At 38.0% G+C, this 27675-nt stretch overlaps 1 protein-coding gene across 5 annotated transcripts in view; it reads left to right on the top strand.

Moving 5' to 3' along the window:
* Positions 1-2161: 2161 nt before the first annotated feature.
* Positions 2162-27675, top strand: part of Gpatch2l (G-patch domain containing 2 like) — a 58707-nt gene continuing 33193 nt past the window's right edge. For 2 of the 5 annotated variants that reach the window (XM_046440789.2, XM_058577874.1), the window contains exons 1-5: positions 2162-2260; positions 4459-5130; positions 18279-18343; positions 23125-23301; positions 25029-25108. In XM_046440789.2, the coding sequence (XP_046296745.1) occupies positions 4469-5130; positions 18279-18343; positions 23125-23301; positions 25029-25108 (984 nt within the window). In that variant the 5' untranslated portion in view covers positions 2162-2260; positions 4459-4468. Of the gene's footprint in view, positions 2261-2757; positions 2913-4458; positions 5131-18278; positions 18344-23124; positions 23302-25028; positions 25109-27675 lie in introns of those variants that run through there. The other 3 variants (XM_058577872.1, XM_058577873.1, XM_046440792.2) reach the window with 2 other exon arrangements.

The following is a 27675-nucleotide window of genomic DNA, read 5'->3' as shown; positions in this document are numbered from 1 at the left end:
ACCACGCCCGGCTTAGTTTTTAATCTATTGAGCACCTGCCACATGCAAAGAACTGTGCCAGGCACTGGTGAGAAGGTGATAGTACAGCTGGGCCTCTGGTACAATGGAGGAAGCTTTGCTGTAGAGCTCAGCACTGGGCCAGGTATTTGTAGGTGCTCAGTAAATATTTGCTGGATGAGTGATTTCATTAGGGAGGCAAACTTGCATGTAGTTGCCTCTAATTCAAAGTTGATTGAAGAAAGTGCTGTAGTAAAGATTCTGGCCCGTGGAGGTGGGGGAAGATTGCTTGCCAAAGGAGTGGGAAATCTTCAGGGAAGTGATATTAGCTCTGAGCCTTTAAATCACCTCAAATCCCAAGGATGTTCAAGAAGCAGCAAGTGGTATGGCATGCTGAAGCATGATTCAAGAAGGTTGAAGGGACATGATCCAGACTGTGTTTAGAAAGCTCACTGGGTGCTTATTGTAGAGAATGGCTTTTTTGAAAACAAACAGAAATGGAAAGACCACTGAGGTTGCTGCATCATCTAGAAGAGTGGTTACTTACCAGATGAGGCCAATAGCAGAGCAAAAACCAGAGAGAGATTGGATGCAGTAATGGTGTAGGAGCGGAATCTATGAGCTTAGGTCTAGCATTGAACTAAATAAAGGGGAATAAGGAAGAAGAAGGAATCTTTTAAAAATGGTTTTGACTGTGAACCAAAATACCTTCAACTGTCATGTATAACAAATTAGAGCAAATAAATTGATTTAAAAAATGGTTTTGAGTTTTCTTATTGCATAGTGGTGGTGAAGTTTCTCAAACAGGAAACAGAGGAGAAGGGGCAGATTTGATAGGAACTATGGTAGAAACTGAGATTTATATTGATAAATTTCAGAGATGCTGAGGAGCACATAAAATGGAGGCATCTTGCTGAGACCAGAAAATCAAAGCTGGATTTCTAGAAATTTGGGAACCTTCAGTCCTCAAGGAGGCAACTGACATCACGGGATCTGATGTCATTTGTGGGAGAGAATATTCACTTAAGCAAAAAATAGGGTTGCTGGCTGTGGACACCTGTTGAATATTTCCATATTTCTGTCCTGTGGGAGTCGCAAATTCAGCACATCGAAAGTAGAATTAATTACTTGTCACGTCTCCTCAGGCTCCTCTTGGCTGTGACAATTTCTTAGACTTTTCTTGTCTTTGAAGATCTTAACAATATCGAGAAATGCTGGTCAGGCATTCTGTAGGCTTTCTCTCTGCTGGGGTTTGATTTTTTTTTTTTTTTCCTGCTTGTGATTAGGTTAGGGTTATGGGTTATAGAAGGTAAGTGCCATAAAGTGCCAATCTCATCACATCGAGTTCCTACACTATCAATATGATTTAGCACTGTTGACATTAACCTTGATCACCAGAGTGATAGTGTCTGTCAGGTTTCTCCACTGTAAAGTTACTCATTTTTGCTGCATTTTCACACTGTCCCCTTCGGAAGGAAGTCACTATGCATTATGCACAGCTCACACTTAAGGAGTTGGGAGTTATGCTTCAGCATGGGGTAGCTACATAAATTACTTGGGAGATTTCTCTTCCTCATTTATTTTTTCACGTACTTAAGTCTGTATGGAAGGAAGACTATTTCTTTATACTTTGCTATAATTCAACATTTGTTTTATAGCTCAAGACATGTATTATTTTTATAAATGTTTTTTAGCTGTAGATGGACACAATATCTTTGTTCACTTTTTTTATGTGGTGCTGAGAATCGAACCCAGGGCCTCGAACATGCTAGGCAAGCGCGCTACCACTGAGCCACAACCTCAGCCAAAGACAAATAATTCAATGCAAAATCGCCCCCTCTCAAAGGTCGTATTAACAATTGTTAAGAACAAAGATCCATTTCTCCCCAACCTCACAAACCCTCAGCGTCCAACGTGCTGCCGCCCCCAAAAGAGACCAGGCCAGCTCTCAGGGTCTTCCCCAAGGCGCCGCAACGCCCCGCTCTGCCTCGCCTGGCCATCCAGCTAACCCTACTTGCTCCTTTCTTTGCTTCCTGCCCCACTTCCCAGCTTCCCCGTGGCCCCGCCCACCGAGGGGCGGAAGTGGGAGAGGCCGCGGGACGGAAGCGCTGGTTCTGGGCGGGCCCTTTAGCAACTAGCCCCTCCCACTCTGCCACTGCCCCACCCCTCCGGCCCAGACCGGAAATGAGGTCAGAGAGGGAAACCCCGGCGGGGGAGACTTGGCCCGAAAAGCGGCGCCCTTTGGAGGTGGCCGTGGCAGCCGGTGAGGGGGAGGCGTGGGTTGAGAGGGTTGGGGTCCAGGGCCAGCGACAGAGGGGATCAGCACTCTAGGATGCGGCTGGGCGGCAAAGGGCGCCAGGGGGCCGCGGTGGCTGGCGGGAGCGACGTGGGTGGTGGGGCCTTGTTTTTCAGGGCCTGTCTCCCCCATCCCAGGCGATGAGGGTCGGGCGGCCTCCAGGGCAACAGTTTCCGTCTCTCCTCTCTCTGTTTCTTTTGGGTCGGCAACAGCGTGGGCGTTGTGTTCTTAGCCGTGGTCGCCCCAGCCCGCGGGGCCGGGCGGGGATGGTGGGGAATCCTTCTAAACACGGTTTTTCACACATATATGGTCCTTTTGCGGCCCTCGAACTCGGAGGGAGCCCCGTCACCAGCAGTTGCTGTTTGGCAGTTTTTGCCTTTGAAGGGCTGACTCCCTTGTCCTAGGTACAAATGAGAAGTTACCTCTCAACCTCCCACCCCTTGGACTCAGCGCTTGGCCCTCTTCTGACTTGCTGTCCACTAGCTTCCTATGTGTGATTTGGACGGCTTGCTTCTCCTCCGGGGCGTGCCTGGACTCCGGGTCGTCTCGGGCATCCCAGAGCGATTGGAGGTGTGGGAGTCTCTCTTCTATCACCTGCGTTCCAATTGCAGTTTTTGAGGTAGGGTGGGATTCTGCACAAGCATTTGACTACTTTGGTACTTTCATTCCACGTTTGTTTACTCAGTTCTGCCTGTTTTTAAAGCAGTAGCCCTTTATTGGGGAACGAGATTTAGATGTGCTTTTCCCACTTGTTTATCTATTTTATATATCTATATCTGTATCTATGTTAGGAACAGTTGTCTTCCAAATCCCTATCATGCCATTTAAAACAACTTATTGCTTAAAAGGATATGGCCTTTATATATGTGTGGCTTTTGACACTTTAAGAAGTTTTGTTTGGGTGGTACTTTTGAAACTAGTTGTCTCCTTCCTCCCAAGTTGTGTCGCATAAGCCAGAAGACTTTTCCTGCCTTTGAATTCTTTGGCCATTTGTCCAAATAGGAACAGAGTGAGAGTAGGTTTTAGAAAGCCCTTTGCAAAATATAAACTGCATGAACGGAAATATGGTCTGAGAGTGGTGCCACACAGTTTTAAGCTCTAATTATGGTCTTGAAATACTTTGGGCTTAACAAGGGCTAGGGAGAAAGTGCTAATTTAGCGCATATATATATATATATATATATATATATATATATTTTAGGTATTGTACAGATTATATTGGACATTTCCTTTTATGAGGCAGTTTTGAAAATTGCCTCTGCTACTCTCATCCCTTCAAAGATTTGCCTGATAGTTTGACAAGAATGAGTAGAAAACTAGGAAATTTTGGAAAGCAGTTAGTTAAAAATTTGAAGAGACTCTGTCCCATCCCTGTCATTTCATTTTTCATTTATTTCCTATTTTTGTGTGATTATGTGGCATTAAAGTACATAATTAGGATGATCAGGTTGGGGAATGGAGCCTAAAAGTTTCTAAGTATCAAAAAATAATAATGACATCTGTAAGGTTTTGTACCCAGTAGCTTCCAGATGGCTCTTCTTTCTGTTCTGACTACAAAACTGGGTTGCTACAAATTCTTGAATCACTAAAACTGCAAGCAGTTTTCCTTGAAGTGTGTCCCCAAGTTCTCTCTTTATTCCTGCCACATGCATTCTCAGCAGTGATCCCAGACCACAGAGTAGTCCTATATCCATTATCAATATCTTGGTGTCACTGGGTCCCACCCTTGTTCTCCCATCTCTACCATGGTTTTAAAGTTGTCTGTTCTATTCCTATCTGATGAAACATTTTTAATCTTTTTGGGTCTTTTCAACAGATAATTCACTGACAAATTTAGTTGGGGAGAAAGGAGAAAGAGAGTTTGCTTGTTTTTGCTAATATCCAGGTTGCTATCTGGTGAGTAGTTGAGTTTTTGAAATTAAGGAAATGTTAACTTGACATTTAACAAAAACAAACACCCATTTTTAATGCCTTAATGGGTCATGAATGGTAAGAACAGAGTCTTACATGTAGTTAGTAAAAGGTGTCTTTATTTTTTATAGATAGATTGGACTCTGAATTGCTGTAATCTGTTTTATAAAATTATTTGAAAACAACAGAGCCTATTCAGGTGTTTTTTTCTTTTCATTTTTTTCAATTTTGAACTTTTTTTTTTTTTTTGGCAGATGTGGCCTCATGGATGAGCTGGTACATGACTTAGCCTCAGCCTTGGAGCAGACATCTGAGCAGAATAAACTTGGTGAGCTGTGGGAGGAAATGGCCCTGAGCCCTCGGCAGCAAAGGCGGCAGCTTCGGAAGCGCCGGGGCCGGAAACGCAGGTCTGACTTTACTCACCTGGCAGAACATACTTGCTGCTACAGTGAGGCCTCTGAATCAAGTCTGGATGAGGCCATTAAGGATTGTCGAGAAGTGGCCCCAGTCACCAATTTCAGTGACTCTGATGACACAATGGTAGCCAAACGGCACCCAGCTCTCAATGCCCTGGTTAAGAGTAAGCAACATTCTTGGCATGAATCTGACTCCTTTACTGAAAATGCACCTTGTCGACCACTCAGGCGCCGGCGGAAGGTGAAACGAGTGACATCAGAGGTGGCTGCCAGCCTTCAGCAGAAGTTGAAGGTATCAGATTGGAGCTATGAGAGAGGCTGTAGGTTCAAGTCTGCTAAGAAGCAGCGTCTGTCCCGCTGGAAGGAGAATACTCCCTGGACCTCATCAGGCCATGGGTTGTGTGAATCAGCAGAAAACAGGACTTTCCTAAGCAAAACAGGAAGGAAAGAAAGAATGGAGTGTGAAGCAGATGAACAAAAACAGGGCTCTGATGAGAACATGTCGGAATGGTGAGATCTCCCTTGCATGGATGCTGTTTATGCCACATAGTTCATACGTAGATACTGTCCTGTTGCACCACAGTCTCAGCAGAGGCTGGAGTGTGTACGTGTGTGTGGGAAAATGCACAGGTGCCGGGCATATGCAGTTAATAAATGTTCCTGGTATGATGCTTTTCCCCTTTAAAAATTATGGTTTTAGGTACTCTTGAGGTGTATTTCTATGCTCTGCTACTTACAATTTGACTATATTGAGTATATTTTTTATAGCAGATGTTCAAGTTGTCTGAACATATGGTGGGCTTTAAAAATAACAGTGTTCAGTCCCATTTGTCTTAGACCAAATTTGTCAAGCCAGAGAAATTTGTCTCCAGCGGGTGCATGCTTAAAATGTTGGTGTGGTTTTGGATAACTTTTAATTTTTCTATATTTCAGATAGTTGTAGGAACATTAATACTCTCCAGCTTTAATATTAATTTGTGATATCTGTTTCTCAGCAAGAAATGCTACTGGCCTTTGGGAGTGACAGTTCTTTGTGGTGCACTGCAGGATATTTAGCATCCCTACTTTGGTCCTTCCAATCTTCATTGTATCAACCCAAATGAGTTGAGTTCTCCAGGTTGAGACTGTTTCTATTCTTATTAATATTGGTTAACATTTACTAGGCAATAACTGTGTGTGGCAGGCACTGTGCTATATGCTTTGTTAATATTCCTATTTAATGTTTATAGTTCTACTGTATAGTAAAATTGCACTATTTGTATTTTATGGAAGAGGAAACTGAGATTAAGAGTTTAGATAATTTGTTCAAGGTCACCCCGTGCCAAAATGGAGAATCAAACCTGATTTCAAAGCTCATATTTCACCATGTTTTGTGGCCCTCTGAGTTTGTGCCTTTTCCATGACCCTTTTCTGTCTCATCTTAACTTTTATAACTGTAGAACATATGACCTTTCTTAGGACTTGGCTTCTGAAGTTTGTCTTAAAAACAAAGACATAAATCTTAGGTGTACCTTGAGGTTAGGCTGTGTTGGTAACAGGATAAGCTATGTAGGTCTGTCTCCATGTTTTATGGGTGGTTTTGATCCAGCTTTTAAACTTTTCCTAACTTTATATTTGTCAGTCTATTCAACTATATTGAGATGGGCTCCTGGTTTGGCTTTCTTCATTTTCCTCTAAGCCTAATTTGTTTTTAGGTCTGCTTACTCAACAGATGTATATTTTTGGATTATAAAGGTATTTTTCTTCCTCATCATGCCTTTTGTTTTTTCTCCTGAGAATTTGAACCCAGGGCCTCACCCTTGCTAGACAAGTGCTCTTCTGCTGAGCTACATCTCTAGCTCTTTTTATTTTGACACAGGGTCTGCTAAGTTATCCAGGCTGGCTTCAAACTTGCTTGTCCTCCTGCCTCAGTTTTCTCAGATAAGCTGGGAATACAGGCCTGTGCCTCTGCGCTTGACTTATCATGCCATTTTTAATCAAACAAGAACTGCTTAGTCAACTTCTATCCTTTCATGATACTGAAACTCTCTGTTGAGATATTCAAGTTTGTTTTAATATGAAGCATATATAGCTTATAATCTTGTTACTAAATGGCAGTTTTACTCCAGTGCTGCAAAAAAAAGAAAATGGTAGTTTAAAAAAAATAGTCTCTTGGCTATTCGAATTTCTTGTTAAACTGTGAAATAATTGTATATGTTAGATACTTTTAACTGTCTACTCTAAGATATATAGCTCCAAATGCAGAGCCTGTGGTCTTACTGTTACTTCTGTCTTTCTTTCTCTGAACCTAGACCATCAATTGTGGTCAGGTTGTGATGATATAAATTCTAGTCATCTGAGAGCTGGAGAAATTGAAGTAGACAGGAGTTCTTATGAAATTCTTAACTGTCTTCAAATTAAGGAGAACTCATTCTCCCATTTGGGCTATCTCCGTGGTCCGTGACTTCAGAGTTCTTTCAGTAATACAGATGCCCGAGTGCTCGTAGCTGTGAAGGAATAATGGGCAGAGTTACAGCAGACATGATCTGAGAAAAAGTTTTTTAAATCTTCTAATTATTTAAGATGCCCAAATTTCCCCTTTTATCTGTAGTTACAAAAACAGAAGTGCTTTGTATTTTTTCCCCCTGAATCCATTCTGTAAGGAAAGAGGGGTCATCCTTTTTTATTCTTTGATTTCTTATGATGTTCAGCTTTTATTCAGTAGTAAAGTGGAGCTAAAATCTTTTCATTTTTAAGCTCAGTTATTATTATTTTTTATTTTTTGTGATGCTGAAGATTAAACTCAGGGTTTTGTGCATGCTAGGCAAGTGCTGTACCACTGAGCTACATTCCCAGCCCAGCTAAACAGGACTAGCTTTAGAACGTAAAGTAGATAATAGTTTATGATTTGGATATGATTATTCTCTCTTGATGAGTTGATTCTGTCAAAAATTTCCTACTTTCTTTCTCTTGCATTAAAAGAAATACTTTCAAGAACCCTCTTGCTTATTCTTTAATAAATCTGCTTAGATGTGCCACAGTTTATTTACATATAGATCAAAGTGTAAAACTTTGCTTTTTATCAGTGATGTTGAGAGTTGTCAGAGTCACCATCCATTTTGTAGAATTATTAAGATGAGGTTAATCATTAAGATTAGCCTTAGCTTGATCAGTAGTTAGAGTTTTCAAAAAAATATATTAGGTGCTTTAGATATGAAAATGTCCATCTTAATCAGCTTATTTCTGATTCCTTTAAATTCTGTTTTTGCGAACTAAACAGAGTAGTTTTAAGTTTATGTATAAAGTTTGGGATATTTGATGTATTTACTTTTCTGTATTTACTTTCTGATGTATTTACTTTTCTGATCTCCCTTCAATTCTATACCAACTAATCCTTCATGGGTTTTGAGGAACTCAGTTATGATATAATAGGTTTTTTTTTAATGTTTGTATAAAGATCAAATTACAATCTATTGAATCTTTGTGTATTTATGTTTGTGAATACTTTAAAATGGGATGACTCTTATAAATGTATTTTTTACTAATCCTTATTCAAATTGTCTGTATAGCACCTATTAATTAGATGCCTGAAATCTAATTTTTTCTTTCTTCACTAACATATTATTTGTTTGTTTTCCTTAAATATAGTTTACCTTCTTTTTCTTTTATAAGCGCATTGGTTGGGTGATGCCTGAAGTCACATTCAGAAGCCTTTCTTAGGTGATGTATTAGAGGCCTATCTCACAGGAAAGAAAATATTCCCTTCTCTTGGAAGGCAAGTGACAGAGATAGAGTGCTAAACCTCCCCCCTCCTTCGGCAGCCCAAGCTGACCTTCTGCGGCCCCTTGGTGCCTCTTGTTTTCTTATTTTTATAGAAAATCAATATCCTTTCTGACACAAACAATAGCTCAGAAGCAAGAATAAATGGGAGAAAGCTGAGATCTCTGTCTATCACCTCTCACTTGAACTCCCCCAAACTCTTTAATTATGAGTATGCTTTGCTCCAGGTGTTTGTGACAGTGAAATTGCTAAATGAGGACCATTTTAACCAAAGATTGGGTGATCAATAACACTCTATAGCAGTAGCTTGTTGGATCAATAACATTCATTATTTCATGGTTAAGGTAAGTAGCCTCCTTTGCAAGTGGAGGTCATTAATCAGGGGTTCTAGGAGCTGTGGAAAAGAATATATGTAGTAGGTTGAAGATGTTCTGTTTTCTATTCTGTAAATAAGGATGCTGACCAAGAGTGTATTTACCATTGTTGCAAGTGGTAGTATTCACTTCAGAGTATTGAATAGCTAGCTTAGTGTGCATATTTAGATTTAATCAAGGTTCTGCTAGTTTATCCTTAGGAACAACTGTAAAAGACAGCATGGGAAGTGGTATAATACTACTGTATTTGGAAGTCTCTCTGTTGAGAAAAAAGGACTATCCCTTGAAAGTTCCTTCTTGGAAGAAATGTTAGGATTATTCCAGAGAATTAGGACTCTGTGATTAAAAAGTACATAGAGTTAAATATTTGCTTCAGTATAAAATATAACATTCTAAAAATTAGAATTCTGTAAAAACAAAGTGAATTGTTTTACTAAGTAATGAGTTCCAGATCACTAGAGGGAGTCAAGCATGGGCCTGAGGACCCCTTAGTGTTACTTTAGAGTTGAGAAGGCTGAATTGAAATACTTTTAAGGACCCTTGCAACAAAAGGTCCTGTGATTCTTAACAATCACAACTTATTCCCACCTTTGTGACTTCTTAACAGGTATTTGAAGAGTAACCTCAACTTTCTACTACAGTACTTAAAATAAAAATTAAACATTTGCACATTCACATCATCAAAAACTAGTACTACTTGACCCATTGTCAAGATTTCTTCAAACTGAAAGGCTAAGAACTGCACTGGAAAATGCAGTTAGAGGCTGATGTTGGCAGAGCTGATCCTGCCATGAAGGTTCGAGACCCTGAGTCCTTCTCCACAGGCAGCCCTTGGTTCAGAAGTACAAGGCCTGTCTCAGTCAGAAAATCGGGTAGCTGCACTTTTGTTCCATCCTGCACTTCCTGATCTGTATCTTTTAGTTTTTGTTTAGAGCCTGTGACTTCCAGAATACTCTTGGGTAGGGAAGTTTAATGTTTTCTCTGTGTGTGTTTGTATTTGGGTATAGCAGGCAGCTGCAGGGTGTTGAGTCCAAGAATAAAGTTTACTATTGGCCTGGCCAAAGAAGGAAAAAACCCTTTTTTTTAGTGAACCTGGAGGTTGTAATGTTTTCTTTATTTATTTTTCCACATTTTTATTGGTGCACTATGCATAATAGATTTGTTATTTAAAACTTTTCTTTTTTAAATTGAAGATGGACACAATATCTTTATTTTATCTATTTTTTTATGTGGTGCTGAGAATCGAATCCATTGCCTCACATTTGCTAGGCAAGTGCTCTACCACTGAACTATAACCATAGTTCCTTGTTATTTCTTATTACATATTCATACATGCACAAGGCATATAATAATATAATTTGGTTAATTTTGTTTCCCAGAACATTCCCTTTCCCTCTCCTCCTCCTTCCCACTGGTCCCTTTCTTCTATTCTACTAGTCTCCCTTTGATTCCCACAAGACCCACCTCTCACCTTTCTTTTCCTTTTTCTTCTCTGACTTCCACATGTAAGAGAAAATGTTTATATGACCCTTGACTTCCTGCTTAACATAATGCTCTCAAGTTCCACCCATTTTTCTACAAATGACATAATTTCATTCTTTACGACTGAATACAACTCCATTGTGTGTGTGTGTGTGTCACATTTTCTTTATCCATTAATCCATTGACAGATACCTGGGCTGGTTCCATTGTTTGTTTATTAGGAATTGCGGTGCTGTATGCATGGAGATGCATGTATCACTATAGTTTGATGACATTTATGCTTTAGGATAAATACCAAGGAGTCGTATAACTAGGTCATATGGTGGTTCCATTCCTAGTTTTTTGAGGAACCTCCATACTGACTTCTGTAGTGGTTGTACTAATTTAGAAATTATCCTTGAGTGGAGTCAGAATCAGTGAGGGTTTGGAGAAGATTCTGTTGTAGTGTGGCATATCTGCCTAGGGTAAAAGCTCACCAGCAACACTGAGAATTAGGCTAGGGGCTCTGCATGTCTCAGTGAGTTGTAGGTCTGAGAAGAGCACATTACCCAAATCTGTGGGAGTAGAGAATGGAATTAAGGAGAATCTGTGCACTCTTTTTGTTGGCAAATACAGAGAGACTTTTGAACACATTCTGCAGAATAAAGGCAAGGGAATAGCATTCTGAAATTTCAGAGGAAGAACAAATCTTTGAAGGTGATTGTTGATGGGTACCAGAAGAATACTTTGAAAAATCTTCATTGGGATATAAGAAGATATGATCATGTTGAAATAGGATCAGTTAAAAGGAGAGACAAATGGCTGTTCAAAAATCCAGTAGATTGAGAGAAAAAAATAATAGGGAAATTTAAGATGTAATTACAATATTAAAATGAAAGACAATTCACTCTGCAGAAAATTAAGTTGATGATGTGGAAAACTTTGGAAGCCCTCCCAAAATGCAAAGGCAAGTGATAAAAATGAGAGAAAATTGGGCCTGAAGGATGGAGAATAGAGGCCCAGTCTGAGTAAGTAAATATTCCCAGGGAAGAAACCAAAACATTGGAAAAAAATTTAAGAGAATTAGCTGAAGAGAAATGTTGAAAAAGTTAAATCTGAAGATTAAAAAGGAAAACCCTGAAAAGACACCTCTGCCTGAATATATCCTGTCAATAGTTTTTGCATTCTGCATTGGTGGTGGGAGTGGAACAAGTCTGAATACAAATCTTAAGGATGAAAATATGACTGGCATTCATCCTTACAGTACTAAATGTGGGGGGCTTTGTTTGTCTATAGAGGTGTTTTTGTTGTTGTTTGTTTTTGTTTTTTGGTACTAGGGGTTGAACCCAGAGGTGCTTTACCACAGAGCTACATCCCCCCACCCCCTTTTAAAAAAAAAATTTGAGACAGTGTCTAAATTGCTGAGGGTCTCACTGAGTTGCTGAGGTTAGCTTTGAACTTGTGATTCTCTTGCTTCAGCCTCTTGAATTGCTGGGTTTACATCATGCCTGGCTTTGCCTGTAGAGTTTTTTTTTTTTTTTTTAAAGAGAGAGGGAGGGAGAGAGAGAGAGAAAATTTTTAATATTCATTTTTCAGTTTTTGGCAGACACAACATGTTTGTTTGTATGTGGTGCTGAGGATCGAACCTGGGCCGCACGCATGCCAGGCGAGCGCACTACCGCTTGAGCCACATCCCCAGCCCTGCCTGTAGAGTTTTGAGGAGAAGGGAGTTGCTCTCTCACCGCACCGCATCCTGAAATTTGTGTATAGTAAAGATATATTTCATGTCAAAAGGCAGCAGAAGGACATTCTTAGAGGTAAAAGACTTAAAAATATATTCTTTAAAAAAATTTGCTCTGGAAAGAAATTTCATCCACTTCAAGGTAAATCATTTTTAGCTCGAAGAACTGTAAGTCTTAAAAAGGTAGGTGGACTTTTATGAGGCCTAGCCCCAGCTCAACAGCAGAGGCCTGAGGAAGGTCATGAGCTTGGCAAAGTATAACTGATTGTACTCATCACATTGATGAACTTGTAGGCTGGAGAGCTTGTTGCCTTCTTTTATGGCACCATCTGAATGAAACTGAAAAACTCCTTCATTATCCCTTTTCTTAACTTAATGGAATAATTTTGGAAATGGATGAGAGAGATTTCCCTGAATAACTTCTCTTTTACTTCTGTTTACCACCAGATTCAGAACTCTTGATTTCATGTGGTGGCAAATGTACCACTTTCACTCAAGGAAAAGATGGGGAGGAAAATGTAAAAGCAAAGATGTCTTGGGCAGTGGATCTAAGAGCAATATTTTTCTAAATGTGTAGTCTTCTATGGTTAGGAATATGAAAGAATTGGCCAACTCTCAGGTCAGAGGGCAAGCTGTGCTTTCTTTTCTTCTCCCAACTATGGGAATTTAGAGAGATTTGTTTAAACCAGAAGCTATTGTTTAGGAATAGTAAAGGGGAATTAGTTATACCATATTGCCTATTGTGAGAGATGAATGTCCTAAGACTTAGTAGCTCTAAACAGCAAACATATGTTGTCTTCAGTTCCTGAGGTCAAGAATCTGGGAGTTGCTTTGGTTCAGAGTCTCTCATGAAGTCCCAGTCAGGCAAAACTTGACTGGGGGTGAAGGGTCCTGGTAAGTTCCTTTTCACATGAGCCTCCACAGTGCTGTCAGTTTCCTCGAGACATGGTAGTTGGCTTCCCCTTGAGTGAGGGATCTGAGAGAGGTGGGTGCAGGGGAGGGGAGTCCAAGATGGAAGCCACATATATCTGATCTCAGAAGTGACATCCTGTATCTTCTGTTGTATGGTATCTATCAGTTACACAGACCAACCCTGGTGCAATGTGAGAAAGACTGCGCCAGGGTATGGAATAGCTGGGGGCTGGGATCCAGAAGTCTGGTTACCACAGAGGCTACTGGCTCTCTAAAATTTTTTCTTAATCTAGTATGATGCTAAATTAAGGAATTAGTATCACCTTATCCTCAGGTGATACCTGAAGCCATGGAAAATACTAAACCTGATATATTTTTTTCTATACATACATACTTATGATAATTCTCATATTTTGTTTACTAATCTAGGTCAGGATTCTCACTTTGGGCAGTACTGAGATTTTGGGTCACGTAATTCTCTGTTGTGAGACTGCCCTGTACATTGTAGAATGTTTAACAACATCCCTAGTCTTTACCCACTAGATGCCAGTAGTTCAACAGCTCCCCCTCCTGCTCCCCCTGAAGTTGTAGTTATCAAAAGTGTTTCCAGACATTGCCAAATGACCCTGAGTTGGGGGCAAAATTACCTCCAGTTAACCACAGTTGTAGATATTTCTGGTATTGAGGTTGGGTTTTTTTTTTTTTTTTAAGAGAAGAGAGAGAATTTTTTAATATTTATTTTTCAGTTTTCGGTGGCACAACATCTTTATTTTATTTTTATGTGGTGCTGAGGGTCGAACCCAGCGCCCGGCTCATGCCAGGCAAGCGCGTTACTGCTTGAGCTACATCCCCAGCCCAATATACTATAGTTTTAAAACTAGAGTTTTGGTTAATTTGAAAAATTATATCCTTTAATTGCCCCTCTAAAGGACAAACAATTCATTTTCAGAACTTGAAAGGAGAACATTTCAGTTAAAAGCATTTTTAAGTTAGTACCAGGATTTATAATGTTTGGCTAATATTATTCCTGTTGTCCTTACTGGCTCCATGTTGTTCCTTTTCTGTCTTCCTGACTGAGTTTTAGGGGACCATATATGTGACAGACATTAAAGGTAGGATCAGTTTTTTCTTATAAAAATCTGGGTGGAATTGTTTTATTGGACAAAGGGTGTCTCTAGTGTTTTATTGGGCTCCATTCCTGTGATAATGTACTTCTATGGAAGTGAATTCTGTGCCCAATCATCTGGTCCACTGAGAGTGCCTCTAATTACAAAGAAGCTCTGATGGGAAGGTTAGATGGATAGATGTATAATAAAGTAAAGAAAGCAGAATGTTACTTGCGGAATTGAAATCCTTGTTAACTAACTACTTTTAAACAGTTTGTGTGTTTGAAAATTTTCATAATAAAAGGCCGATGGGAGAATCAGCCTTTTTAACTGCTGGTTAAGTTGACTTTTTTTTTACACTTCTATTATTTTAGTTGGATGTGGCTTAGTTGCTTTTCTTACAGTATTATAGTAATTAGGTAATAGAATTGGTGGTCCAAAATCTAGATTGTAATTTTGTTTGTGTCTTATTTAAAATGGTGATTATATTACTGAATAAAGTATGGAAACATTTGAGCTATATGCTTTGTATAGAAGTGTCAAGTATTATTACTACTTTTATTCATATATGAATATTTTTAAGACATTTCTTGGCTTCTAAAATGGGATGATTTTTCTCAGGACTGTAAAGTTAAATTCTAGGCTTACACCACCCCTTATTAATTGTATAGTGTTTGTCATTGGAAAGCATTTTTCTTCTATCTCTTCATAATCTTTCTTCCACTGTGTTGACTAGTTTTTAATTTTTTAATCAAGATGCATCATTTAAATTGGGAGTGAATGTTTCTTTGTTAGTTTTAGTGCTGGTTATAGCAGTGTTTGGTATATGGCAAATAAGAAATACTTCCTAAATGAATGAATTAAAATTTAGGAGAAACACGGGTGGGAATCTTTCCTCCTCCTTTTTCCTGTTAGAGATTTTTCATTTATTTGTTTTGGTACCGGAAGATCTAACCCAGGGGCGTTTTATCACTGAGCCACATCCTCAGCTTTTAAAAATTTAATTATTATTATTATTTTTTTAGTTATACATGACAGTAGTATGTATTTTGACATATTGTATACATACATGGGATATAACTTCCCATTCTTGTGGGTGAACATAATGTGGAGTTACACTGGGCTTGTATTCATATATGAACATAGGAAAGTTATAGCAAATTCATTCTACTGTCTTTTCTATTCTCATTCACGCTCCCTTCCCTTCATTCCCCAACCCTTTTTGTTTTTTATTTCGAGACAGGGTCTCATGAGTTGCTTAGGGCCTTGCTAAATTGCTGAGGCAGGCCTTGAACTTGTGATTCTCCTGCTTCAGCTTTCTGAGCACTGGCATTACATGCATGCACCACCATGCTTGGTTTGGGATTAGATTTCTTTAAAAAAAAAAAAAAAGTACACATTTTTGTAAGGTTGAAAATAGTTCTCCAGCATATTTTAGAGGTAGTCTAGGAAGATTTTTGTATGCAAACAATTCATAGGTTAGAAGCTCATAAATTATGAGGCACAGGGAATATGGAACAACTCCTGAAGTAAAGGCAGGAGGCATGGATGCTTCTAGGAGTTGCTGTCATTTTGAGATAGTACAAAGTACAGGATTTCATTACCTGCTGCTGTTGTTGACTCTATCTTGTTCCTTTATATCTAAAGATTCATAATATGTGATCTTATTTGTAACTGAATATTAAATTGAAGTAACTAAATTAACATTTTATAGTTGACTAAATATTAAAATCATACTGATCTGATTTTTTTTTTTTTTTTTTTTGTAAATCATAGTCTAAGAGTCAGGAGTGAGTGAGGGATGCATGACAAGAAACTTTGACTTGAAACTCGGAAGGAAAAATATTTATATTTACCTTTATTTTTTATTTAGTACTACATTTTTGCAAACTTTTTTTATAGTGTTTATGTGCAAGCATGCCATGGAACTCCTCACGTTTTTCCTTAGCAAATCATGCTACACTTTTTTTTATACATTGATTACATTTTCATAATATAAATTATTCTGAGGGAATAAATAAAATTAGCAATGCCATCAGATGATGCATTTGTTTCCAGACATTGGTAAAAGGATGGTACTTACTTGCATGGAATAAATTTTATAGAAATAATTTTTTTGTGAAGAAAATACATATCTCCCTTGATCATAGTCTTAACGTCCTGAGGAGAATTCCATGGTATTATTGTCATTAATTTACTATATAGAACAAACTCTTTGAGATAAGTTCATTCTCAAGTTTTTTCAAGAAGATTGATTCTCTTGAAATGCTATTGATAAAACAATAAAAAATGTATGCTGACAGTTACTATCACCTTTCTTGATTTAGCAGATATTCTTTGAGTCTGCCTTTTTATTTAGAATATTAGGAGAGACTGGATTCCATGTAAAAAGATCTAGGAAGCACTGTATCTTGTAGTACCTACAAGTGGATGGAAATGAATGGGGAAGAGAATTGACAGATTTTGTGATAGAGTATTTGTTTTAACTTTCTAATGGAAATATTTAAATGGGACTATAGTCATTAAACAAGAATCCACAAACTTTCTCTATAAAGAGATAGATAATAAATATTTTAGGGTCTTCTGGACTGTATAATCTCTGCAGATGAGTACAAAAGAGGTTGTAGAAGATGTATTAGTGAGTATGGTTGATTTCAATAAAACTTTATTGACATGTACTGAAATTTGAATTTCATCATCTCTACACATCACAAAATATTTACATTTTGATGTTTCCCTAACAATTTGCTGTAAAAACCATTCTGAACTCATAGGTCATATGAAAACAGGTGATAGGACATAAGTTTCAGTAGTGATGCTAACCAGTGAAGCGTAAAATATGATGGTGAAATAGCATATATCCCACAACCTAATGTGCTTTATATCTCTCCTTAAAATTCTGAGCATTGCAAAAGAAAATAAAAAATATGCTTTATCCTTGAGGTAAGATGAGAATAATAAAGTAATAATATGAGAGAGACTGTGTTGTAAGACTTGATGGAATTAGACCACTAGTGATTTTCAGATTTGCTGAAAATACGAATAGCCAGTTTCTTAAATTCAAGAACAGGCACAGTTCCTTAAATTCAGAAGTAGGAAGAATGCAGTCCAATGTGTGGATGCTTCTGGATTTTACTGTAGAGCCCTTTGAGGATTCAAAGGATATAGTGGTATAGTTTTGTGAGACATTTCTTACAATGACCCTTGAGAATATATAAGTGCACAAGAAAATAAAGTGAAAGAACCTGTATAGAATCCAAGTATGTTTTGTTTTTTGGCTCTTGCTGTGAAAGGTCTCTTGCCATCTGTTATTCAGAAACAAGCTTAAGCTTGTGAGGAAAGCATTGCTACTAATTTAACCAGCATTTTGAGGATTTAGTGTTGGCAAGATATTTGAAAATGTTGCAAAATACAAAATATTTTCAGAGTTTTGATCTAGGACTATAGGTTGGGATTTTGCCAGGCCTGTTCCTTTTTCACCATAGTGAAAATGCTTTTTCCTTGCTTTGGTTTCTTGCATCCGTCTAGAGCAGGTGAAACAAAATTGACTAACTTGGAAGCAAATAATCCCAATCAAGGAAATAGCTAATATTGTAAATAAAGAAATTTTTCTTGAACCAGGTAAAGCACATTTGATGAAGACTGGCTGAAAGAAAATAGCACAAGAAGTGGAATCAATTGTTTGGTCAAAAGTTTTATTTCAGTGAGTCTGAATGGAGTTTGTTTTTATATTTTTATTTTTAACCTTAACTCCTTTTTTTCCCCCCAAAATAAGCTTTGCATATCTACTTGATGTCAAGGAAGTCGTGAAATTTTGGAAAATATAAATGACCATATTAATTTATTTTCTGCTTAAGAATGTTTACTGCTTTGCAAGTGGGAGAAATTTTAAGAGATGTTAAATGTCAAAGTTGCTTATCTTCATTTGAAATTAATAGTTGGCAATATTTAAAAAATAAAATTGATAAATTTGTGTTGGTTAATATGCCAAACCAGGTTGAGATTACTTGTATGAGTTTCAATAAATATTTTAGATCCTAAACTAACAAAGTAATCTTAGATTTAGTACATGTAAAATTTTAGCATTTTTCTTTTACATATTTTTTGTTGTTGTTGTTGTTTGGGGGTAAAGAAACTTTACCTGTGGCTTCCCTGTGAAATTTATCTACACAATTGGCTAATGGACTGGAGTGAAATTAGGAAAGCTTGAGGTCTTTTCTTTGGAAAATCAGAAGAATGTACAGTGGTTTTTGACTGGAGTTGATGAGTTCTCTGAGTTTTACTCTTTTTTTTTTTTTTTTTCAGTGAAACCAGCAGTGTGTGTAGCAGCAGTGACACTGGGCTCTTCACCAACGATGAAGGACGGCAAGGTAATTTGGATCCCAGCTTTGGGACACGGGTTCATTATTGATGGGAAGATGCAAATGACTAGGGGTGACTCACTGACAGTAGAATGATTGTGGTAGTGGTTCTCAAGCTTTATGGCATGGAGGTCACCTGAGGGACTGCTAAAATTGTAGATTCCTGAGCTAGAAATCAAGTAGGTCTAGAATTGGCTCTGGAATCTGCATTTTCCACAAGCATGATTTTTATGCAGGTAATTCAGATTTTGAGAATCATTGTTTGGGGGTTTAGAACCAAGAAGTATCCTCATGCACTACTGTCTTTTTTTTTCTTTTTTTTTTTTGATGAGATATATGAGATATTTTTATTACAGAGGGAGAATTTTACCTTATTTATAAATGTTTATAGCGTTCCGGGTGAATATATTATATAAAATGTTTTTCTCAAGTTAAAACTCCTGAAGGTGGGGCTGGGGATGTGGCTCAAGCGGTAGCGCGCTCGCCTGGCATGCATGCGGCCCGGGTTCGATCCTCAGCACCACATACAAACAAAGATGTTGTGTCCGCCGAGAACTAAAACAAAAATAAGTAAATATTAAAAAAATTCTCTCTCTCTCCCTGTCTCTCTCTCACTCTTTAAAAAAAAAAAAAAAAAACTCCTGAAGGTTAGTATAGAGACCTATGAAGAAGACTAGTGTATGTTAATTGTCAGTTCTTTATTTTTACTACGTAAGTAGTAATTTGAGATTTTGCAGTGGTCTAAGGGCATTTACAAAATTCTTGTTCTCTTGCTTAGTGTGCCAATAAGAATTTCATGTAACCTTTTTGGATTCTAGTTTTCTTAATTTACAATAAGGAATTCATAGATTTCTTTTTTAAGAGAGAAGAGAGAGAATTTTTTAATATTTATTTTTCAGTTTTTGGTGGACACAACATCTTTATTTTATTTTTAGGTGGTGCTGAGGGTCGAACCCAGTGCCCCGCGCATGCCAGGCGATCGCGTTACCGCTTGAGCCACATCCCCAGCCCGAATTCATAGATTTCTAAAGTCTCTTTTAGTTCTGAAATCTAATAATTTTTCTCCAAGAATTAAGTGTTTAGATAACAGAGGCACAGTGACCACATTTCTAGGTTGATCCAGTTAGGCTTCCCAGTAATTTAAGCATCCAAGTTCTGATTTTGAAAAGGTACTGTGTTAAAAAAAAAAAGAAAAGAAAATGTACTGTGTGGGGGGCATCTCATTCACACCTCAGAGTAATTGGCATAGAAACAGATGAAACCTGTTTTATCCCTGTGGAGTTATTGAGCTTCCTACTATAAGGGAGGTTCTTATGAGTAAATTTCTCTTTCTCTGATTCTGAGGGACAAAGGGTGCCTTAGGAACTGTGTGCATGTACAGGTTGGCTCTAGCTAGGGTCTTAATTCTTTTCTCATACTGAGAAAAATCTGGTTGTCTTCCATTCATGATTTGGTGATATCATTCAGAGTTACTAATATTTGTCTTTTTTCTTTGCTTTTACTATAGTGCTGTGAAGTAGCATGATATACCTTTTTATGCTTTATTAGTGCATTATAGCTATGTATAATACTGGGATTCATTTTGACATAACATATATACCTAGAATGTAATTTCCTCCACTTTAGTACCTGGTACTTCCTCTTTTCCTCCTTTCTTCCTTATCGCTTCTCCTTCCTCTAGTCTACTGGTCTTCTTTCTCTTTATTTATTTATATATTTTTAAATTAGTGCTTTATAGATGTAACATAAAGGTGAAATTCATTGTGGCATATTTATATATGTACATAGCATAATTTGGTCAATTTCAGTCAACCATTCTTCCCTTTTCCTGTCCTTCCTTCCTCCTCATCAGTCCCTTTCTCTGCTTCACTGATCTCCCTTCTATTTTCATGGAATTCTCTCTCCCTTTTTTCCTTATTTTGATCTATTTTCCACATATGAGAGAAAACACTGAACCCTTGACTTTCTGAGTCTGGCTTATTTCACTTAGCATGTTTTTCAGTTCCATCCATTTATCAACAGGTGCTATAATTTTATCCTTCTTTATGGCTGAGTAAAACTCCATTGTTAATATATACCACATTTTCTTTATCCATTCATGTGTTGATTGGCACTTGGGCTAGTTCCATAACTTGACTATTAAGTTGCACTGCTATAAACATTGATGTGTGTTCATCACTATAGTATGCTGATTTTAGTTTTTTAGGATAAATACCAAGGAGTGGTATAACTGGGTCATATGGTGGTTCCATTCCTAGTCTTTTGAAGAATCGCTATGCTGCATTCCAGAGCAGTTGTACTAATTTGCAGTCCCACCAAAAGTACAAGAAATAAAACCAAGAATCAGTAAGTGGGATGGCATCAAATTAAAAAGCTTCTGCACAGCAAAGGAAACAAGAGTGTGAAGAGAGGGCCTACAGAATGGGAGAAACCTCTGCTGCTTACTGACAGAGGATTAGTATCCAGAATATATAAAGAACTCAAAAAATTTTAACACTAAAGAAAAAAAAAACCCAATTAATAAATGGGCATAAGAGCTTAACGGACACTTCTCAAAAGATGCAGTGCAGATAGCCAACAAAAATATGAAAAAATGTTCATACTATTCTTTTTAAAGGCTATGATACATAATTATACAGAGTTGGAACAAAGTGTGGACCCATTACAGCAGGTAAAGTTTTGGGGCCTTTGAAAGTCTTTCCATTAAAAAATAAGAATTGCTTGATTTATCATGAAAGATGTAGAATATTCTGTAGCCCAGCTCTCCACTTTGTCTCTGCCTCAATTTTACACATTCTGGTGATACTTAGATGTTTAAGAGTTCTCAGCACAAAAAGCCATGTTATTGCCTGCTTCTGTACCTTTGTTCACATGGGTCTTTCTCTCTCAAATCTCACCCTCATCTTTCCTTGAATGGCTGATCATCCACTAAAAAAGAGTACTCCTTTTGTGCCCCTCCAGGGCAAAGTTATGGACTGTATCAGTGTCCGCCCCCCCCCCCCCATTTCTTGTTGAGCATCTGCAGAAGTTTAGAGAGAGGTGAATGAGATTTGTTGTTATTTATTAAGTTTTTATTGTGATAATGCTACATAACAGCCCCCAGATATCAGTAGTTTACATTTATTTCTTGCTGTGGGTTTATGGGTCAGCTGTAGTTCAACTGATCTTGCCTGGGCTCATCTTTTTAGGATAATGGAGCTGGCTAAATGCAGCATTCAGTTCTTATGGCAGAACCAAGTAACCCATCCAGACCATGTTTGTGTGCATAGTTAAAGTCTTTGTTGAATCACGTCTGTTAATGTTCTGCTTCTTATAGCAAGTGAATTGACCAAGTCCAGTGTCAGCAGGTTAAGGAAGCATGCTCTGCCCCAGGAGAAGGCACTGTAGATTCCACTGGTGAAGGACAGAGGACAAGGTTAAATTATTCTGTTGTAGGGGCAGTCAGAACTTGGAAAACTACCACGTTTCATGATAGCTTTCTCTGGCTCCCTGTTAGGTGGCCTATTGGCACTGATTTTGTTCCTGTACAGAAGAATATCACTCCTGTTTGGCAGTGTGCACCAATGGCTACAGTTCTTTCTGTAGTCCTTGTTAACCATTCTTTTCCTTGCCACTCCATGTCGAGTACTTGTAAAATGCCCTTCTGTGCTGGCTCTGGGCTTTAGCATCCCTTGGTGTTTTCCTTATCTATACATCTATACCTTTGTAAATAGTCACTTCATTAAATTGTCCTCAGGCACCCAATTTAAATGTGCATGCTTCCTAAAGGGATTCTAACTGATAATCTTTATAGTCTTTATGCTCTTGTGGTTCCTCGTATTTATTGCTTTTTTATCATTTGCCATATTAAGTTATTATTTATAGTATTCTTTCCTTTAAAGCTTTCCAAAGGGAGGAATTGTGTGATTATTTGCAACCATAATACCTAACACATTGCCTAGCATATAGGGACTTCCTAATAGTATTGAGAAACGCAGATAAAAAGAGCACTCTCCTTTTTCTTCTCGAAACAGAACTCTTTATAGAATCTCAAATTATAAGACAGCTGAGCCTGTTTGGTTAAAGCATGATACCAGAAGAACTGGAGGTTGGTAGCCCAATCCACTCAGCCTCTTCTTATGCCTTGGCAGCGTTCTTTTAGGGAGCTCCTGTGCCAGGCATCTAGTGAACACAGGTTGAAGTCTGCTGGTTTATAGATAATCTCACAAGTTACTTCTAATTCAGTTTTTTTTTTTTTTTTGGTGTGTGTGTGTGTGTCTATTATTGGAAATCTTGAGCAAATACTTGAGAACCAAGAGAAAAAAAAAAAATCCTCAGAAACAACTAGTTTGAATTGGATTTTGAGCCCCTGGGTTTACCTATGCCATGGAAAATGGGAAGGGGGCAGTTTATTTTTTGTGGAAAAGACATCAGGCTTTGGAGTTAATTAGGCTTTTGTTTCAAATTCTTGCTTCATCATTTACTAACAACCATGATTTCTCATTGTAAATTAGAGTTAGTGTAGGACTTGGAAGAAATAACATATTTACAGATTTTCAGCATGGATTCTTATAGACTGTAAAGTCTCAGTAAGTGTAGTCTTATTAGTGTTTATTATTAAAGTTGTCCAGTCTAGCATAATATGACATTCAGGGGAACTAGTTTGATGTCCCAGTTTTCATCATAATGTTTTCCAGAACAATTTTTCGGTACTTTGGTTTTTAAAAAAATATAATAAAAACTGTAGTGCTGAGAAGTCATCCCCCATGGATGTTAAAATTCCAGCTCATGATATGGTCTGTTTGTTTTAGGGGATGATGAACAGAGTGATTGGTTCTATGAAGGAGAATGTGTTCCAGGATTCACTGTCCCTAATCTTCTGCCTAAGTGGACTTCTGATCATTGTGCTGAAGTAGAAAGAATGGATTCTGGACTGGATAAACTTTCAGATTCCACATTCCTTTTACCTTCTCGACCAGCTCAAAGAGGTGAGTTTGGAGAAAACTAAAATATAATTCATGCCTTTGTAGTTCTTTTTGGGAGGAATCATGTCATTGTCAAGGATACTCATGCCTCTAAGCATGCAGTACTATCTGAATGGTGGAGATAGTACACCATTCAGGAGTTTCTGGAGGATTCAAGAGTGAGTCTTAGCTTGAGATTCTCTGCATTCTTACCTGATTCAATCTGTGGAGATTCTTAGAATATATATTAACAAGGCATTTCTTCAGCTTGCCAAGCTGCTTGCTCTGCTGTAATGATGGGTTCTTTTCTCTTGGAAAAGGATTTCAGTAAGAATATCCACCTACAAGGTATAATGGTACTTTTTAAATGGATGATTTTTATTTTAATGATTCTATTATTGCATACTTAAGCATAAATATATGTCCTTTTCTTTTGCTTTTTTTTTCAATTGTGGAAAAAAAGCAAATTGTGTAGCACAGTGGGGTGAAAAACCCAGCCCAGGACGGGGAGAAGGAAATGTCATGTTATTCTTTGGTACTTTCTGCTACCTCTGTGGTTGCTTCATTTCCTTTAATGTCAGGGGCCTTGCTTAAGATATGTGAAGTTGAATAAAACTTTTTTTTTTTTTTGGGGGGGAGGGGGTTCTTTAGCTCTGTAAATTTATAACTCTGGGATTCCCAGTAACCAATAATCAACCTGTTAGTCAGTTATCAAGTATTTGTTGATTATTGTAGGTGGTCAGGGTTACACTAAGAGCTATAAATACCTGTGAAATAGGATTTTATTTTGATGAATTTTGGAGTTTGATAGACTTTCTCAAAGCAGTGGATACTTGGTAAAGATTATTGCCTGGCTGAGGCACATTCTTTGCTACCCTATTAAATTCTATCAAACATTTCAATGAACATTTCTTTTTTTCTTCTCTTTTTTATTTTTCCTTTTTTATGGTGCTGGGGATTGAACCCAGGGCCTTGTGCATGCTAGGCAAGCACTCTATCAACTGAGCTATATCCCCAGCCCCCTTCAATGAACATTTCTGTAAGTTCTTTTTGGACCACTTAACATAGGCACAAAAAGTAAAAAAAACAAAAACAAAAACCAAATGGCTTGCAATCCCAGATCCAGAAACCATGTCATTGATAACATTGTTGTGTGAATTCTTCCTGTTCTTTCTGTGTGGGGAACACATAGAACAGTTAAGAAAATGGGGTTTTTAGGGCTGGGGTTGTGGCTCAGCGGTAGAGCGCTCGCCTAGCACGTGCGAGGTCCTGGATTTAATCCTTAGCACCACATAAAAATAAATAAAATAAGGATATCATGTCTAACTACAACTAAAAAATAAATATTAAAAAAAAAAGAAAATGGGGTTTTAGTGTGCATTCTCTTTTCACCATAACTTTGTAATATTAGAATGCTTTTGAGATTGTAACTAGCATTTAATTTAAAATTAAAAATTGTTAATATACCTTATATTTACATAGCATTTGCAGTTTTTAAAGAACCTTCCATATGCTATTTCATTGGGTCTTCAGAACAACTCTATAAAGTAGGACCAAGTGATGTAGGTGCGCATGCCTAGGTAAAAGGTGAATGGTGTGCCTAAGATCATTCAGCTAGTGACAAAGACATGGCAGCAAGTCCTTGGGAAATAACACTGTGAAGATCCTGGGTGTAAGGGCTCCAGTGTACTAGAAACATCTCCCTGTGTATGGATTTTCCACATTCAGTAACCTAGGCCTTCTTTTTCCAGGATACCATGCTCGTTTGAATCGTCTGCCAGGGGCTGCAGCACGATGCCTCAGAAAGGGGCGAAGAAGGCTGGTTGGGAAGGTGACAGCTTTCATGGTTTCCTGGGTGCCCTAGGAAGATGAAACTCCCCATGGGATTTGTGTATCCTATTGCTGGTTGGGAAGGTGACAGCTTTCAAGGTTTCCTGGGTGCCCTAAGAAGATGAAACTCCCCCTGGGATTTGTGTATCCTATTGCTGATTGGGAAGGTGACAGCTTTCATGGTTGCCTGGGTGCCCTAGGAAGATGAAACTCCCCATGGGATTTGTGTATCCTATTGGTGATCAAAGATGCTACAGAACTCCCTGGTGTTAGGGAAGCCAACTGGAATGTTTTGGGAGTTTGCAAGAGTGAACATTATGTAGGATTTAAGTTTATACACACATAAATGATAAAAATGTAATCCACATAGGAGTTCTGACAAAGCAGATACTCTCTTCACAGCCTCTATTGTGAATGCATCTACAGGCCTGCTGTCTAGTCTCTGCACTTTTGATTAATCATCATTATTATGGTTTAAGTTAAAATACTCTTGGCTCTTTAACAACTTGTGTGTTAAGGAATGTTCCTTTGTTATATTCTAACTTTGATCTTTTTATCCTAGAATTCATTAAAACAAAACAAAAACCTCTATTATCAAATTACAATATCCCCTCCTTGGCCACAAGAGAGGAGTCTCTACAGTCTATAGTTCTGCTTAGCCAAGACTGTGATAGACACTTGGCTTATTTCACTCCTCCCTACAATCTTGTCAAAATGTTAATAGTTTCTTTTTTAAAAATATTTATTTTTTAGGTGTAGTTGGACACAATGCCTTTATTTTATTTACTTATTTTTATGTGGTGCTGAGGGTCAAACCCAGGACCTAGCACATGCTAGGCGAGCGCTTTACCGCTGAGTTACAACCCCAGCCCTGAAAGTTCCTTTTATAGATGAGGAAAACTTAGGTTCAAAGAAGTTAAGTAATGTCTGATGTTACCTGGATTGTAGTGACAGAATAGATATTGGAATCCAGAGCTACTTTATTTTTTTTTTTTAATTTTTTACTCTAACTTTGAGACCAAGAGACAGGCAAAGACAAGGGCTAATACTTACTTGAAGATGAAGGTAGGTGAGGGATAAGAAGGAGAGACATTTGAGAGCATTGATTTGTTTGTTCTCTCAGTAAGCATTTAGAGTGTCTGCTATATAGGCTCTGTGCTGAGCTAGGTATATAGCAGTCAGCCATAGTCTGACTTCTCTTAAGGGACTGGTGCACCCTGCCCCAGTACTGGGGATTGAACCCAGGGGTGCTTTATCACTGAGCTACATCTCTAGTCTCCTTTACGTTTTTTTTTAAGACAGGGTCTTACTGAGTTGCCCAGGTTCACTCAAATGTGTGATCCTTCTGCCTCAGCCTCATAGCTAGGATTACAGGTGTGTGCCACTGTGCTAGGCTTCAGGGAACTGTATTCTGAAATTTTAGCCATGCAAAAGAAATGAGGCTGTTTATTTGTAGACAACTCAGATTCTTACTCCTTATTTTTAAATTCTAATTTGAATCTCACTAAGTAGTAAGATTTGATTATTGGAAGAATGATAACTTGATCTTTTTGGATCATTCACTTTTGAGACTATTAATAGAGTGCTGCGTTTGATGTTTTGGGAGTTTATAGGACAGCTACTGGAATAGAAGTATATATGGTTGAGGGAGGTAAGAGGTTAGGAGTGGGGAACAGACAGGTGGGGTTACTTTTTCTCTTTATTGGTTAGGTTGGACAGATGAGGTTCTCCCTACCACCTGCTTTTCTTTCTTTCAGCTCTTATAAAATAAGAGCCTTCTACTTCCATGGAAGTGAGTCAGTTCATCTCCAACTGACTTCAGCTTGCCTGGGAGGGAACTAGGGCCTATTGGACAAGCCTCTAATGATTTCAGATGAATAGGATAATATTTACTTGTTTAATTCATCTTCATCACCTTAAAGGGATATTTGTCATTTCTAGCAGAGGTCACTGTTCTGTCCTCCTTTTTCCCCTTCCCCAGTCTCTCTCCTCTTTTTCTAAATTGTAATCATAAATAATGAGTTTCATTCACAGCTCCCTGCCAGCGAGCTGCTAATTACGCAAAGTACTGCTTGTAATTTACACAGTAATAAACTGTAAATTTAAACATTACGGCATTTTAAGTTAATAATTTTTCTGCCGTAGCAAATAGCTCATTTTTCACCCATCTTTTTCCTTGGCCCCCTACCATTCTGTGTCTGTAAGTAGGAGGCATAGCTGTAGGAATAAGAAATATGAAAAATGCATGTGTGAAACCTGGTCATTTAGCTACACTCTTTTCCAGAATCTGACCTCAGATTAATTTTTCTATAGCCAGTGGTTCTGTTAAAATATGTATCCTAATGTTTAGGCTAGTCCATATACATAATGAGTACAGATAACAGTACTTGTCCAGAAACAAATGTGTTTGAGTAACAGTCTTGCCAATCTTGACATTCATGACTCATGTTCTCTTAACACTTACACACAAGTGTGTAACCATTATTCACATAGGGGTTGGTGTCCTTTTCTAGGTACTGTGATAGATAGTCATTATGAACGTACTCAAGTTCAATGAACAGTGAGTGC

Source organism: Marmota monax, unplaced genomic scaffold (assembly GCF_021218885.2).
Source record: "Marmota monax isolate L192 unplaced genomic scaffold, Marmota_monax_Labrador192_F-V1.1 WCK01_AAM20220418_F8-fsc00017, whole genome shotgun sequence".
Lineage (NCBI taxonomy): Eukaryota > Metazoa > Chordata > Mammalia > Rodentia > Sciuridae > Marmota > Marmota monax.
The sequence above is the reverse complement of the archived record's forward strand: the minus strand, read 5'-3'. Positions and strand labels throughout refer to the sequence as shown.